This window comes from Trachurus japonicus, chromosome 5 (genome assembly GCF_045865225.1).
Source record: "Trachurus japonicus isolate A0001 chromosome 5, Traja_1.0".
In the NCBI taxonomy this organism is placed as follows: Eukaryota; Metazoa; Chordata; class Actinopteri; order Carangiformes; family Carangidae; genus Trachurus; species Trachurus japonicus.
The window spans coordinates 30,999,036-31,016,702 of record NC_140911.1 but is presented as its reverse complement, the minus strand read 5'-3'; the positions used below and the strand labels follow the sequence as shown (position 1 = coordinate 31,016,702).

The window sequence follows — 17,667 nt, the reverse complement described above, 5'->3', positions numbered from 1 at the left end:
CCCCCCGGACCCCTGGCCGTGTCGACCGCCGACCTGAGCTTCAGGGTTGTCAGACCTCTGTGTCCATCAGGCCACCACACACACACACACACACACACACACACCACACAAGCCACGCTGTGCTCCTATACCAGGACTTCAATCTGTATAATGCAATTTCTCAAAGTGGGGTCTGGAACCTCAGGGGTCTTTTTCTTGAAATTGTACCACTTTTTTTTGAGAATTTTGAAAAACAAAATTTGAGACATTTTTCTACTTTTTCAAGAACATGTTTAACTTTTTGGTAACACTTTACAATAAGGGTCCCTTAATTAACATTAGTTAGTACATTATTAAGCATTAATATATAAACTAATGTGTTAATTAATGCTGAGTAATTCATAATGATTATTCAACTTTTATTATTACTTAATAATTTGTTAACTAACTTTGAGTAGTAAACATTAATTAACTACTTACTAATAGGCTACATTAATTAATGTGTTTCCTAATCCTAAGTAATACATAATAATGATTGTTAATATATCTGTAAACAGTTAATTAATGCTTAATAATGTACTAACTAAGGTTAATTAAGGGACCCTTTTTGTAAAGTGTTACCAACTTTTTTTTCTTCTTTTTTTAGAAATCTTACCACTTTTTCCAGAAAATTCTCTACAATTACAATTACATTGACAAGAAAAGTAATGTTCTTCATTCTCAGAACAAATATTTATGTATTTATGGTGTTGGCTTCAAATGGGGGTCCGTATGCATGTGATTCATTCTGAGGAGGATGAATGACATTCAGAGGAAACAGGCCTGCAGGGTGGTGGAAGGCAGCATCATCCTGAGATGCCCCCTGCAAGACAGCGGTTCCACCACGCCACCCCTCTCTGGCCGCAACCTCCACTTCCTCCCGAGGATAGGTCACACTCGGCGCCAACGCCCGCTGATTGATTAAGTTTCACAGAGGAGTGTAAGTAACCCCCCTAGATCACCAAAGCACAAAAAGATGGGAAGAGAGTGAGATAGAGAGGGGAAGAGAGTGAGAAAGGGAGGCGGAGGAGCAATAAATCACGGTGTGATTTTCTCTTTGTGCACACCACTCCCGTGATTAATGACACAGCGCTTTAGGGCCTGTCAGCACATCTAATTGGAGAACATCGGTCATCATTAACATGGCACACCGAGGCCGAGCCGGTGACACGCCCCCTGACCCCCACTCTACCAAGCCCCACCACCTCCCAAAGACAGTGGCGGAGGTCAGGCAGAGGTCATTCCTCATCCCTACAACCCCAACAGTAGCCCACCAGTACTCCCCTGTCTGAATCTCGGTTCCTCCCATGATGACCCATTTCAATTACGACGCTATCACCGGAGTCAATTCTTTTACTATTTGGGAGAAATGATGAGAATTTCTTTTTTTACAAAAGGTAAGTGATTGGTACGTTCTCTTATCCAGACTTTGCCTCATCTGTTCCCTATCCTGTCCTCTATACCCTGTCTATAACCTGTCTCCACTTGTCACTGTACCCTTGATACAAAAAGTAAAAGTTATGATCATTTAAAAGTCAAATCTGCTTGAATGCCAAAGCCTGTGTGATATTGATTGCAGCATTTTGTTTGGCACTTTCAGGGAATATGCAAATACATTCTTTTAGGTTCTCTGACTGTTCTGGTATTTCTATCGTGTCTTATTGACCGCCAGCTCAAGTGCATTTATTTCTGCAAAAACAGACAGACAGAAGATCAACCCCCCACCCCACACACATCACTCGTCCCCCATAAGAGATTATAAGGTGCGCTTCGACAGAGAGCAGAGAAAGCATCCTGCGTGGATGCAAAGATGCTTTTGTCTGCTTGATCCCACTTTGACTGCAATAGTTCCATCTGTCTGGTACAAGAATATTGCCGGTCATGTAGGTTGTAATTTACTTTTGAGGACAACAACATGATTACAACTCTGATTGTTCTACTTCTACGTCAAAATATAAAATATGTCATCTCTCTCTGTGTATGTGTGTATATTCAACATCTTATAAGCAAAGTAGGAATCCTTGCTTTTTAAAAGAGATGGTCTATATTCCTGCACTCTTTCAAGTAAACGCACACACACAGAGAGACGCACGCATACACAGGGTCATAAGTGACACGTCTCAGGTTAGCCCTGGTTGGCTGAAGGCAGGAATTAAAGAATCTTCAAAATGTCATCTCTGGCCTCTTCAGCCTTTAATTAAACCTTGAGAACGGGGAGTTAAAATTAACAAATTGGGTAATGAATCGAGCAAAACAGGTGGTGAATGGTTGAAGAAAATGAACCAATCAGTCTTTCCTGCGTGGATTTATTCCGCTCCTAATTAGATGCTGCTTTGGTTAATTATGATTGGGCTCTTCTGAAGAAAAGGGAGAGGGGAGAAAAAAAAGTGTCTCCCTGCCCGACATTGACAGAATTAGTGTCAGACTGAGTGATAAACAAACACCTAAACCTCACAGTTGAAAAGCCAGCATCCCTTACCTAATCAGGTTTAATATTAATGGATAGTCATTCTGTGGAATCTCAGGCCCTTTACTGTGTCAACAAATCTGCTCTAAACCAACATTAATCCAGGGCCTGGGAGCTCGGTGTACCTGCCACAGCTATTTGAATCACAAACAAGTGAAACCTCCACGTTGAAGGAGTGTGACGGGAGGACTGTAGCAGACTGCAGCTTCAGGTCAGGTCCCAGAGGTGGAGACTAAAAACAGGAGGCGGCCAGGCTTGTCCCATCAGGCTCCCCCAGACTAAAACTAATTAAAACCAATCATTTCTATAAACGTCCCGCCTGTAATGACCGTTTCCAATAAAAGTAACATCAGGTAGACAAGATCTTGGCTCTCATTCATCTGAACTGATGATGAGCCCATTGTAAAAAAGTTTGTCAGTATTTTTAACAAGATTGGTCATTGTTACATTGTTACTGTCAGTCCTGCTCCCGTTATTTTTTTAAACTTTGAGTAGAAATATTCATCTCTCCCCCTTAAAGGGATAGTTCAACATTTTAGCATTGCCATAATCCCTATATAGTCTTATGAGTAGGTTTGTTACCTTTAATTGTCGGTGCAAGCTATCTGTAGAACAGCGGAGCAGAGCCGCGAGCTGCTCAGAGCTACGCTACGGAGGCTCATGGAATTTCTTGGTTTCCCTCATCAAATACACAATCCAATAACTCCAAACTCTGGTGGACAAGTTGTGACCTGCACATTCACCACGTTATGAGATAATTACGGAATGTTACGAGACAGAGTTGTTTTCGAGGCAAATGCAGAGACTGCTTGCTGAAAAACTGCCGCCGACAGGAATGTGCAGCGGTTTTGCATGAATTTACCTCCAAAACAACTCCATCTCATAAAACGTGGTAAACATGGTGAATGTGCAGGTCACAACTTGTCCACGAAAGCAGACTCCACCGTTCTAAAAATAGCTTGCACCGACAATTAAAGGTAACAAACCTACTCCTAAAACTATATGGATTATGGCAATGGGCCAATTTGCCAAAATGTTGAACTATCCCTTTAAAATAATAAACTTTTGTTGTTTGTAAAATCTTCCTAGATTTAATGTTGGCAGCTGCTTTTGCTGAATATTTACTATAACTCATACCACCTAGTATAATAGTTGGAGTCGTTGGAGTAGTTAAGAAATAATTCACGTGCTGAATGTCAGGTGTCTCCATGACAACATGTTCATCCATTCGGACATCTCTCCTGCACTTTTATGCTATAAGAGCTGCAGAAATGAGAGATTTCTCATGAGTAGGTCTCTGTCACAGCACTGACTTGTTTCTTACGTTGACTTTCAACGGGACTTGAACACAACTATCTGCTGGCTCATCCCACCAACAGCTTGTAATTGCATTTTAATAGGCCCATCAATCAATTTCTGCCATGGACATGGGGTTTTGATTTAATTTCTCAAAGAAAACAAACAAAAAAACAAACCGTTTTTATCATGTCAGATCCAGTTAACCCATGCTGCTTTATTAATATGAGAAGTTTGCGTGGAAGGCGCACATTTGCTACACTCAAAAGATTTATTTTGAAGTCAGATTTTGCTTTTCAGAAGACGGGACACATGAGAAATCATCAGATATGAATTTTGTTTAACAAATATTCAGTGAATGACGCTAATGAAGGGTGACTAATAAAGGAAGAATGATAGAAGCATGATGCCAGACTGTGCTGAGGGCTACTTCTCCATGGCAGTGGATCAAAGAGCTTGGGCGCATATTAATTAAATAGTGGTGATTCAACAAAAGGTCATTTATTTAACAAACGCAATCATTTAAATGTTTGAAAATTCTTGTGTAAATGTGACCAGGTCACTTGGGGTATGCACCAGTATCTGAGGTTGTACTGTAGTAACCAGGGTTTTTCAGTGACCGCTCCAAGCATGCACACACTGCAATAAGCTAATAAACTGAGCCGGGGAGTGGAGTTCTATCTTTTCCCCACATCCCACAATCACTTCCTCCTGTGGGAACAGACACAGATTGCACTCTATTGATAACTTATCAAGATGGAAAGCTTAAATGTCAGTTTTGCCTTTTTATCTTGTGGCTTTCTTTCATATCTGACACTTTCTAATGTAATATATGTGTCAGGCTTTCTCATCGAGTACAATGGCAACACTGAGATCATGAAAAAAAAAATACAACAACACATTTTTAGAAATATTCACTATTGGCACATTTTTAAATATTTTTTTTATTTCAACAATAGCAAGCAAGACGGTCTGTTATAAAAACCTGCTATCATTCGAATGTGTGGGAGACTAAACAGTGATTAAGTGGTGTTGGTTGCTAGTTATCGTTGGGGTTAATTTGTACGGCACCTCATGTGTGTGATCGTCAACTCTGGGACTAATGAGCATCTCTGTTTGGTGTCTGCTCCGATACCTGCTGCTGTTCTCTGATGAAACACAGAGAATAGAAGCGCCTGCATCCGAAGGCAGACAATAGGCGGAATAATTACTATTTTTGTGCGTAATACTATCCCAATTCTGTGTGACTTTTCCATGTGACAGAGAAAGCAAGATGATATAGTGTATGTACCCGAGCCACAGATGGGGGGGCTGTTAAGCCACAATATGGGAAATGACAGAATGCTGTGCTATATTTGCATGTTTTCCTCGTTTTTCTATCCACTCGTTTTTATTTGTATGCTCACCCAGATTTGCGTGTGACTGTGCGTGTGCGTGCGTGTGTGTGTTTGTGAATGTGTGTGCAGACGGAGGATGGAGAGGAGGAGAGCCCACTGGAGACTACGACCTCTTTGGAGCTGGAGTTTGTTGATGATCCCAACTTTAAAAACAAGGTCAACTACTCCTCCAGTGCAGTCCAGATTCCTACAGACATCTACAAAGGCTGTGAGTACACCAGAGTTTTTTTGTCTTTGTGTTGTGGTGAATGGCACTACATGATCCAGCAATTTAGACCATTAACAGTCGAATGTGTGCGCTAAATCAAACACTATTACGGTGTACACAAAGAGAAATGAATAACCACACAGAGGATAACTTTTTTTTGTAGAAGGCACTGATATGGTCATGAAGACGAAAAGCTGAATTTACATGAAAGGCCAGTGAACCAGTAGCTAGAGCATCTTTATCTAATGCAGTGTAACATATCTCCGACCGAAACAGAATTCATTGAGGAAGTATCATCCCCGGAGAGATGTTATCATATAATTCAAGGATTTAACTGGATTGTGAACAGTAAGTATAGTGAGCTCCTTCACCTGTGTTGTTAGATCCTACTACTGCAGAGAGTGAAGGAGAAGTCCATTCACCAGACCTCAGCCGCTGCTGGTATGGAAATGTGTTCAGGGAACTGATATCTAAAAAGAAACCTAAGAGCCAATGATGTTGCTCCAACCTCATGCTTAAGTGCAATTTTCTGTAATAGGAGAAATTTACAGGTTGGCCCACATCAGATTTGATTGGATGAATATATGTGTTAGTGTAAGATGAGTCATCAAAAAATACTTAAACATTTTACAGCAGGATGAGAGAAGGATTTTTGAAATATTCATAATAAATGAAATGCCCTCATTTAAATAATATACAACAGTTTGACACACAGCAATTTTTATTCTGTTATATGTAAATGCTTTTACAGGGTCTTTAAAAGGGACATATTATAGATATATCACTTTCTGAAGGCTCTTTAACATATATTTGGGTGTTTGTCTTGCCTTCCGGCCCCCAAAATGTGGGAATTGACAAAAAAAATCTGTAATGTGCAGGCTCCCTAGGGTAAAATCCACGTGGTTTTATGAGCTGTTCCCTCAGTTGTCTTCCAATGATGTAACTACAGTAGCTTTCGAATTTGCTTAACCTCACCCCTACCTGGTACCAGTAGAAGGGGCGGGGCAAGCAGTGGTTCATTTGCATTTAAAGGGACAGGCACTGAAACCAGCCGTTCTGAACAGGGCTGTTTTGAGAGGATGAAAAGAGCTGTGATGTTTGATCCTTGTGGTATTTTGACCAAAGCATGTCACAGATTTGTCTTTAAGACACCTGGGAACTATTTTAATTTGTGGAAAAAGAGCATAATATGTCTCCTTTAAAGTGCACATATATATTCACATTTGCAGGGCGAAAACAAAACAAAAAAACGTAGTATTTCAGTCCATAACCTGCACCCTGTTGGCAATATTTACATCAGTGGATTCTGGGATATTGTTTGTCGCCAGGTCATACTATCATCAGATTACAGTAGTCACAGGAAGGACTGTTGCCTCTACCTTCACCGGTATCATGCATGTAGCAAGATGTCCCCCTCCTGGTTCCCATAGATACCTCTGGGTCATGGAGAGATGTCTTTTGTTTTGACTTGACCTCTCCCCTCTCTCTCTCACTACGTTAGCTCAGTCTCTCCATTCTGATATCACCCAGCATTTAAGCACACTAACATGATTTTACATGACAGACTCTCGCACACCAGATTTGTAGTGGGTTTTTTTTTTTATTCTTTATTTATTTATTTTTTCTCTGCATGGTCATACTGTAGGCTTGCTCGCTCATGGACCCTGCCCTTCCTGCCTGGCACGGCTCTGCCCTGTGAATCTACAGTAACACCCTCCTCTTAGTCCGCAGCTGCCAAACGGACAAAAGGGAACACATGTACCTTCCGGGACTCTGATTTTGCTTGGCATGTCCCTTCTGTTACCCACCTCTAACCTTTTGGACGCTCTCTGCCTGCCGCTTTAAAGACTCAAAACCCAGAACATGTGCAGACAGACAGCCATTTTCACAGTGGCAATTTTTTCCCGTCTGTTATTGTCTAGCTCTTTGCCGTCTTTGTTGAACAGGCTGTGTATGGCACCTGTCTGTAACAATGCCCTCCAGCTGTGTCTCCAGACAAATCTTGTCTGAATTAGACACTCTTGGTTCAGAAGGAGATGTCAAAGGCCACAGCTAACTCACAATAGAGCAATCAGGCTTGTACATTGTTGCCGGAGCCATTTTGTGCCAGTCTTGGTTCCCCTCTCTGAAGATATGAGTCAGAGAATAAAGGCCTCTTGATTGAGCCTGGTGGAGACTAGAGGAGCAGAGTGGTACAGTGCATGGAATTAGTTTTTTTTTTTTTTTTGTCACTTCTGTTCTGTGGAAAATGTTTACTGTTGATGTTGTTTAGTTAGCTCCCATTGCGCGGTCTGCTGTGCTGAGATTGCCAACTGCAGACTCTGTGCCAACTCCGTTGCGAACGCGTGTGCTGTGTTTTAGTGGTTGACGATAAATAAGCAGTGTTGAAAACCATGTTGCCGGCCAAATGTACAGTAACTCCTAAAGACACCTCCACAGACGTTACCACGCCAAATGTTCCAGAGTACAAATATCGAAACGAGAAACATCAATTTTGAGATGTTGAATGAGCAATGTGTATGTTAGAGGGGGAACTCCACAGATTTTACACATCAATGTCTGTTTACAGGTCTTGTGAAGTACAACTGCATTTATTATGTGTATAAAATAGTAGAAAGCCTTTTATGGCTCCAGAAGGGACTGCACAAAATTTGATAACTGCTTCACTTAAGTCAAATCTGTTGTGTCTGAAGACTGTAAATCTGAAAATGAAGAAATCAGTGTGTGGATTTAAGGAGCAGTGAGCTGAGCAGACGCCTAAAGGCTTAAAGGAGACATATTCTGCCCCTTTTCCACAAATTAAAATAGTTCCCAGGTGTCTTTAAGACATGTCTGTGACATGCTTTGGTCAAAATACCCCAAGGATCAAACATCACAGCTCTTCTCATCCTCTCAAAACAGCCCTGTTCAGAATGGCTGGTTTCAGTGCCTGTCCCTTTAAATGCAAATGAACCACTGCTTGCCCCGCCCCTTCTACCGGTACCAGGTAGGGGTGGGATTATGCAAATTAGAAAACTAGTTACATCACTGGAAGACAACTGAGGGAACAGCTTGTAAAACCGTGTGGATTTCAACCTAGGGAGCCTGAACATTACAGATTTTTTTTTGTCAATTCTCGCATTTTGGGGGCCGGGGGGCAAGCCAAACACAAAGAGCCTTCAAAAAGTGATATTTCCATAATAGGTCCCCTTTAAAGGAATAGTTCAACATTTTGACAAATTGGCCCATTGCCATAATCCCTATAGTTATAGCAGTGGGTTCGTTACCTTTAATTGTCAGTGCAAGCTATGTTTAGAACAGCGGAGCAGAGCCGCGAGCTGCTCAGAGCTACGCTACGGAGCCTAATGGGATTTCTTGGTTTCCCTCATCAAACTCATCAAATACACAATCCAACAACTCCAAAACGCTCTGGTGGACAAGTTGTGACCTGCACATTCACCACGCTATGAGATAATAACACAACGTTACCAGATGGAGTTGATGCACGTTCCTGTCGAGAGCAGTTTTTCGGCAAGCAGTCTCTGCATTGCCAAAATGTTGATCTATCCCTTTAAGGTCACATTAGCCACCTCTGTCTTTAATTTAAATTTAAAACTCTGATCAAACTGTCAGCGGTCAAGTTGCATGGTGAGTAACGTGGGCACAAGGAGGGAGAATGTGTGGCGGTATCTTTGGTTTTAGTTAGATTAGTCTTTATCCATTTATAAAACTTTTATAACAATGTGATACAAGTGCTGAATCAGTGGAGCGCTGTTTTAACGAACTCATCTTCCAGAAATGTACTTCAGGCTCATGTCATGGGAGCTGCAGCAGCTTTACAGAGATGGTGAGAGTGGATTATTATCTGTGTGAGGTGTTCTGCTCTTGGTCCCTTCAGTGGGAGCCTGCAGGGTGCCTTGGAGAGGATGTCTGAGGAAACCAACGTGGGCGGATTGTTGTCCTCTGGGTCTAGAGAGGTCTGGATCCTCAGTGCATCTGTGGGTACAGGATTAGCAGAAGAGAAGCAGAGTGAGTGGGTAGACTCAGCACTTGCTCCTCAGGGGGGGGAGGCCAGAGGAAAAGGCAGAGAAGAGACAACTGTAGGAAGAATGGAGTACAGTGTAATGTTCAACAGTGAAATTCTCCAGTGTTGTTTATTAGCGCTGGTGCTTTATGTTGTTGGAGTAGCTTGCTTTGATTTGTACACATTGTTAATGTACTGAACAAATGAACTGTTTTCAGCAAATGGCAGCTTGAATTGCCGGTCACATCAAAATGGGTGTCCTTTGAGATGGACTGAGAGAAAGGCAGAGATAGGTGGAAAAGTCGAAAGAGAAGGGGTGAGAGGGGAGTGAAAGAAAAGAGACACTTTAATAATAGCAACCATTTAGAGCAAAAAAAAAAAAAAACTCCTTTTTTTTATTGTGATCTTTTCAGCAGCTAAATGAGGCGGTGTATGCGTCCTGGTTTGATTTGTCTGCTAGGCCCCATGTCCGTTTATTGAGATTGAGAGTGTTCCCTGAGCGCAGTAATGAACCATTTTATGATTCATTATCCCACTGCTGATTCCTGCTGCCAAGCCTGCAAACTTTCTAATTATCTTAGGTCAAACATTCATACAGTTTTCTTCTAATTATCGTCGCTTATTACGGGATGGACATCACAACAGAGCCACAGAGGGATATACTGATGTGGGTGGTGTCGTCTGTGGAGAAACAGGTTTTATTCTCCCACTGAATGTTACAGAAATTGTGGAGAGGAGGCAGAGATTTTATGAATAATTGCAGAGGAAAAGCCTCTGGGAATATAATCTTTAAAATAACTGAAAAATAAGGAAGGGGAATACACAAATTGTTCTTTGGTGACTATTTTTGTAGATTCAGTGGAATCTGGCTGGTAATTGGAGTCCATGCTGCACATAGAGAAAACTAAGCCAGATTAGGTCATTCCACAGTGTAATGTACATTATAACATGTTGAAAATATAGAAGGCTGTAAACCAGCCTTTTTCTTTTTTTTTTTTAAGGTGGTAATTATGTGTGTATAGTATAGACACAGTGTATGCCTACATTTGTGTTTATATGAGAATAAGCAGTCACAATTCCCAGCAGGGAATAGAGAAAACCACCAGTGAATGTGGGACGTCTTTTCATTAAATTTGAAGTTTAAATCCGCTGCATGCGGCGCCTTTTCCAGCGGCCTAACGTCATGTTGTCAGTTTGCTATTGTAGTCAGGCACAGTGAGAAACTTGGTTATCACAAATGAATGGCGAGGCCAAGCTAACTGTGTGTGCAGATGAAAGAGCAGAGCTTAAATGTTTTGCATTTCAGCCTCCACACACACACACACACACACACACACACACACACACACACACACACACACACACACACGTCACCAACCATCATTGCCACCCTTCCCTATACTTGCCCGTCTGATTGTTCCACTCAGCTCCATCAGATTTGCCTTAGACACTGCCAACACTTCCAAAGTACACCATTACCCTATACTGTAGATTATAGATTGATTTTCCATGACTACTCCTTGTTGGTCACCTCAGGACAGAGAAGAGCAGCCTGTTGTCCATCGCTAACTTATTTTCACATCAATAGAAAAGTACAACACCAGCATTCTTTTTTTTTTTTTTTACATTTTATTTATAAAATTCAAATTAAATGTCAAGTAAGAGACAAGGAGACAATGACAAACATAAACAGTAATAAGAAATAAAATAATAAAAACCAACAATGACACAGACATGTAAAATAAAATAAAAAGAGGGCTAAAGTCACAGCAGGAGGAGGTACATGGTGGGTAAAGAGAGTATCATTGGTCGTTCATATGCTGTAGCACTGGACTCCATATGCTGGAGAACTTCAGAGGGTTTCGAGAAAGTTCCTATCTCAGTCTTTCCACATGTAGAATGCTTATGAGTTCCCTCAGCCAGGTCTCAAACAAAGAAGATAAGAAACAAAAACTATTATAACAAAACCAAACAGAAAAGATAACACACTCTTTTATTTGGATCTTAAGATGCTAAATGATAATTGTGATTGCCTGTCATTTGGTGCAGTGCTGTGGGTTTTCAGAGCCTTTTCCTGAAAACAGCTATCTGCTGCATCTGGAAATGAGTTAGAGAAAAGTGAACCAAAACAATTACCTGAAAGCAGCTAAAATGCCCCAACGCTGATGGGAAAATATCAGAAAATATTAATTATAGCAGCAGTAATGGCTGGCCTAGTGCCTAGTGCACAGTGCTGTCTTTAATACAATAAAAAGCTGAAGTCACATTATTCCCCTTGTTTGCTTAAACTTGCATTAACTGATGTTTTTGGCCTCTTGGGTGCAGTGGAAACATGTAGTGAGCACAATAACACATCATCACCTTTTATGTTGATATGGTGAACTTATGAGGGAAACAGTTGCGGAGCACCAGCAGTAATGGAACAACATTATCATTCATTTGAAGTGGAGTTTCTGAGCGCCTGGTGGATGTAAGTCCAATATTCGCTCTTTATTATCTGTTTTTGTTCTCCTGAGGGAAATATCTGCCTCTTTAGCTGCTAAATACTTCACTCTTTTCATCGGCTGGTTGCAAACTGTGTCTCTCTGCTGAGCAGGTAGTGTGCAGTGGGTTTTTAGGGCTCTTTCGCAGAAACCAGCTCGACCGCTGTGGCTGGAAATGATGCTGTGACAGCAGTGAGAATGAACCAAGTTTCAGTCACAGAGAAAAACAATGATCAGAAACACATTATGAAGTTCTGCGAAGCCGAGAGGAGCTACAGTACCCACACAAATCACATTATTATCTGATATATTGTTGATATTGATGTGGTCATGCAGTAGCATAAATACAGGAAAGCGTTCAGTGTGGTCACGTCCATATCTGAATCAATGAGGGAAATTAGGCTAAAACGCTCTGCTCAGGGTTTGCAATGGAAGTAATTTGAAGTGTAAACAATGTGTAGGGTAGGCAAGAGGTTAAAATGTTTCATTACTTTGAGGCTTTAATTTACAAGAGGAAAATAAAATACCCAAACCAGCTGTAAAGCTTGTGCTGCCTGCCCTTTGAATGTTAGCCTCCATTTTGCCCCAGCACTCTGTGGTCTGTGCCTGGATCCCCCGCTGGAAAAGCTCCTGGCTTTTAAGAAAAAAAAGGGAAAAAAATCATCCAATTCACCTTTGGAAAAAAAGCAAATTGCGTGTGGTGTGTGTAATGTGCAGCGGAGTGGAGTGCAACGGATACAGCAGATAGAGAGTCAACGCGATGTCGTACGAGGTTTGAAAAGAAGAGGAAGATTTACATCTGTGGGGTTTCATGTGAGTGAAACTACCTCTGATGTCTCGTCTGGTTTAAAATAGATCTGGCGAGAAAGTGTGTGTGTGTGTGTGTGTGTGTGTGTGTGTGTGTTCGCTACTGGAAGGACAGAGCTGACTTTTGATGGACAGACTCAGGTCTGTTCACATGAAGGAAAGGGAAGAGTTATGGTTTGATAATGCAGCTCCAATTAGCTAGTTTCTTCACTGTGTATCTGTAATAAAATGCCATATTTGGCATCTTACTGATACAGAATTTTCAAATCTTGACATTTGCTTCAGCTAAATATAAAATGGCATCTGTGTGTGTGTACAGTACATCTAGCATGTATTCGTTCCACACGCCCCAGGTTCCTTCAAGTGGAGGAAGCTTCCCTGTCAACCAACTCATGCAACACTGGAGATCAGCTCAGCCCCTCTCAACATCAAACCAGATTTAGATGTGTGGAAAAAAGCAAAAGTGATTTGTGAAACAAAAAAGGAGAAGAAAAAGTGCAAAACAGGCAATAGAGAAAGAAAGAGAGAGAGGGATAAGGAGAATGGGAATTGAAGTTGAACCAAGACAGTAAAAACACTGCAGCTGTGTTTCTGTCATCATGACAGACTCCATCTTTCTCTGCGTGCCCCTCACCCATCCAACCCCTTTGGTGTGTGCCCAGTGAAGGGGCACTATCGTTTACCAGCACACTAATTAGAACAGTCAGCACAGCAAACTCCACTTCACTCACCACCAGCCTCACAAATTACATTTCATGTGTTTGTTATTTACTGCTCTCCTTTAATTAGAAAAATGTATTTGGACCATCACTCTGGAGGTGTGGTGAAATCTCTCCCTTCTGTATTTTTTGTATATATTAATAATCACCGCCTCTCCGAGACCACCAGCCCTCCCCATCCAACACTGTGTGAATCCCTCACATGAATTTTAATTGTAGTTTGTTAATACAACCATCTTATTTGCAAAGAAATCCTCGGAGAATGATTTTGTAAAGTAAAGTGGAGAGAATACCAATGAGGTTATACAGTATCCAGTGGGTGTTACTTTTCTCCACCGGAGCTACAGAAACAGACGCAGTTCTCTCAGCGAAGGCTTAGACTTTGTTTCAGCTTGTCTTTGTGGACGTGTGAGCGGCTGCCAATTCCTGTCGCTGCCGTTTCCTTCTGCAGGATGAAAGGTTTAGGGTTCGGCCTCTTTAACACTCAGCCAGGCCACAAAGCAACCCTGAAGGAAGAGGAACGAAGGAGAGGCAGGGAGGAAATGGGAGGAGGAAGGGAAGGAGGGGGGTGGTTGTGATGGAAAAGGAATCGGGCTGACAGTACAGAGAGACGGGGGGTGGGGGGGGGGTGGCACGTGTAGATGCAGACATGCTGCTCTGTGATGTGTTTGTTTTACACCGTCACTTGTACCAAATTACAGCAGAAACATTTGGCCCTGACCTTTAGGCTGATTTGAAAGCAGCACAGATGTGATGTCTTTGCTGGAAATACATGCTGCTGGTGAATTTAGTGACTCTCCACTGTTAAAGAAAATTCTAGCTTGGGAATCGCTTAGCTGTGTTGGTAGAGCAGGCGCCCCATATACAGAGGCTATAGTCCTCGTAGCAGTCGGCCCCTTATAGAATCCCCGTATTGAATCCTACATGCCATTCCCCCCTCTCTCTGCCTCCCATTTTCTGTCTGTCTCAACTATACTATCCATTAAAAATAAAGGCAAAAAGCCCCAACAATATACTTAAAGGGATATGTCAACACATCTTTGCCCTGCCGATCTAAAAACAGCTTGCACCGACAATTAAAGGTAACAAACCTACTGGTAAGACTATAGGGATTACGGCAATAGGTGAATTTGCCTAAATGTTGAACTATCCCTTTTTTTAAAAACAAAAAAGAAAATTCTAGTCACCTTCTGTTGCTTTGGTCTGGAAGTAAAATAAAAAAGGAATGTATCAGAAGATTCAGCAGGAAAACTTAAAATCATCTGAGTGGAAATATCCGTTTATATAATTAAGGTGAACTGACCGTCAAAGTGAGACGGGCGGCAGTTTTCTGATCTGATCTGAGTCCGTCCTTGGTCAGTGACACCTTCAAAGATTGTGATAATCTTCCCTTTGAGATAGACTGCGAGAATATGCTTTCTAGATATGAACTAACTAAGATCCCAACCGTGCTGCATACGACTCACTGTTAGCCCAACACGTCTGCACGATTAATGTCACTTATAGGTCAAAGTTAGCAGACTTGAACTACACCAGCACCACTTAGTCCCTCTGTTTAAAAAGTAGAATATGTAAACGCCTTATGGCAACGACAGCTATAATGGTTATGACTCTTCAAAGGGGGCTCAGCTAATAGCTCCAGCTCCATTACTGTTATGGATTTCTTATGAGCGAGTCGACCGCTTGTGTTCCCACTGTGATATATGAGAGGCCACTGTGCCTGTGTGTACAGTCGGCGCATGTACCTGCTGCTGTAATGCCGAGTTAATACACAGCATAAGGCTCAGATAGGTTTGGATGGTTCCTTATCATAAGTATATCAGTGTGAATAATGTGTGTGTGTGTGTGTGTGGGGTTGGGGTCATGGGATGGAGAAGGTGGTGGGAGGAGGAGGAGGTGCTGTGGGGGGGGGGGGGGGGTTGAAGAATGATCTCACAGAGATGCTCCATAAATTCCACTCATAATTGTTTCTCTACTTAGTGTGCAGTCTTGTTCCATAAAGGGGCAAAGCCAAGGGTGCTCTAAATGTCAGGGGAGTGGCACGCTGATGAATTACCTTTTAAAGATATCAGAGAGAGGCGCGTTTCATGTGAAAGATGAGCCCAGCACAACGCTCGGGGGGGATCTGTCTGCTTGTGTGAGCACACTCCCCCCCCCTCCAACCCCAGGGGAAATTTGTCTTTTTATCAACTGTCCAGAGAAGTCACGGCATATCCTGACTAAATAAATCAAAGAGAATTAGTTTGTTGTGTTCTCTTATCTCTGATGTGCCCGTTTTTCTGCAGAGATCTCCTGCAGGTGTGTGTGTGTGTGTGTTTGTGTGTGTGTTTTGCAGAGTTGGACCAACAGTAGCGATGGCTCACACATGACTGGCTTAGTTTATACTGGCAGCATAAACACACACCCACACACACACACACACACACACACATACACTGTTGCATTACTCTTGGTTGAAAGGTTACCGCTGACCAGCAGTGAGGTGAGAGTAAAACCACAAACATTCAGAAATCATATCAAGCACATCGTGTGTGTGTGTGTGTGTGTGTGTGTGTGTGTGTGTGTGTGTGTGTGTGTGTGTGTGTGCAGCGATGCAGCTGATAATTCATCTTACATAGGCAGCGAGGGTTTGGTTAATGCCTTGATGTTAGTCACGGTGGTGGTGGTGGTTCTGGTTTTAAAGCAGAGGTCACAGGACGTCTCTGTGCCCTTGGCCTGTCTGGGATAGCCATCATCAGACCCAGTGCCTCTCCAGATAAGAGCAGCCAGGACTTCACAGCACACAGGCTGCTGCTGCGGCAGGAACCCGCTGTGATAACCGGCGCTCAAACGGATAATACTTTTTACACATTAATCGGATGACTCCTTAACCAAGGCAGATTGCCTGACCCACATGAAATTGAAATGCCTAGTCTGGTGCCCCTGAACATTTCTGCACGTCACATCGGTAAAACACGGACACAGGTGTCACACACTTCTCTCTCAAGTTTAGTCTTTTAGGTTCTTCAGACTCTACGAGAGGTAGAACATGACGTTCTGTCTTTTTAATTCCATTTGCAAAAACATTTTTTTTTGCAGAAACATCACAGAAGGGAGAATCACTACACGACAGAAAGCTGACAAACCACAGACGTTGTTGTTTTCCAGTTAATCAGAAGTTACTGTATAAAGCCTCAGTTCTGCTAACACACAAAGGATGGTTTAAAGGGGAATTATTATTATTATGGAAATATCACTTTTTGAAGGCTCGGTAAGATTTTACTTGACGCCTGTATAACGCATTATAACCACCATACTTATGAGTTATAATGCAGTTATAGCACTGTATAACTATTCATGGGTTGCAGTGACGTCACGTCGAAGGGACCGCTGCCATTTGTGTCCGATTTGACAGGTCTTCTCATATGACAGCATGCAAACCGCAGGATGGAAATGACAGTTTCTTGACAAAATGACAGGGTTTCATACATCCTGTCTGGGTTTATATCTCTATAACAACAGACTAACTCTATATTATCCCACTTATTACACAGTTTATGAGTGAATTAATTAATTTGAGACGTAATGTTGATCAAAGTCCTTAGTCCGGTCACTTCTCCGCTGTTTGCTCCTCACCCTCCTCCCGGTCGACTCGTGTGTAGTTGTTTTCAACAAGCTTTTGATAATCAATCAGTAGATTGATGAATTATCATGTAAATGTTACGATGTGCGCATTTATGTAGTCCTGTCTGTCATAAGAGATTACGGTTACGGGACACGTTTGTGTCACGGACTCGCGGTGGCACAGACACAGCTGGTCACAGCTGTGACACTGCGCTGGCCCGTCCTCTCTGTCCGCTCTGGCGGCGTCCCTAGCAACGGCCCGTTTTACTTAGCAACGGTCTGTTATACAGAAATAAAAGACCCTAAATGCAGAATCAGTGATAATTAATAAGAAAGTAATCAAAATGCAGAATTCAATATATCCATGTTATTAAAAAAAAGTGAATCCCCTCTTTTTGTGAGACTTGTCACAGCCCATGCTGCCACTGATAGACTGCCTGCAGTCAACTATTTATTCCACCTATAACTTTACGTCTTTTGGGATGGAATAAAACTTTTTTTGGCGACTGCTATCACAGTCAACAGCACAATATAATCCTGGCATCTTTCAAATAATGTCAATTTTCGGTCTCTTGCTGATTTCCTCCTACTACTCCACTTGTTCTGGTAACATGACATGCTGTGATCTGTGCCCAGATTGCCCTGATTCGGACACAAATATGGCGG

At 42.1% G+C, this 17,667-nt stretch overlaps 1 protein-coding gene across 4 annotated transcripts in view; it reads left to right on the top strand.

Moving 5' to 3' along the window:
• The window catches only part of cacna2d2a (calcium channel, voltage-dependent, alpha 2/delta subunit 2a), a 177,101-nt gene that overhangs the window by 109,549 nt on the left and 49,885 nt on the right, over positions 1-17,667 (top strand). For all 4 annotated transcript variants that reach the window (XM_085777422.1, XM_085777425.1, XM_085777423.1 and 1 more), the window contains one exon: positions 5,248-5,386. In XM_085777422.1, the coding sequence (XP_085633548.1) occupies positions 5,248-5,386 (139 nt within the window). The remainder of the gene's footprint in view (positions 1-5,247; positions 5,387-17,667) is intronic.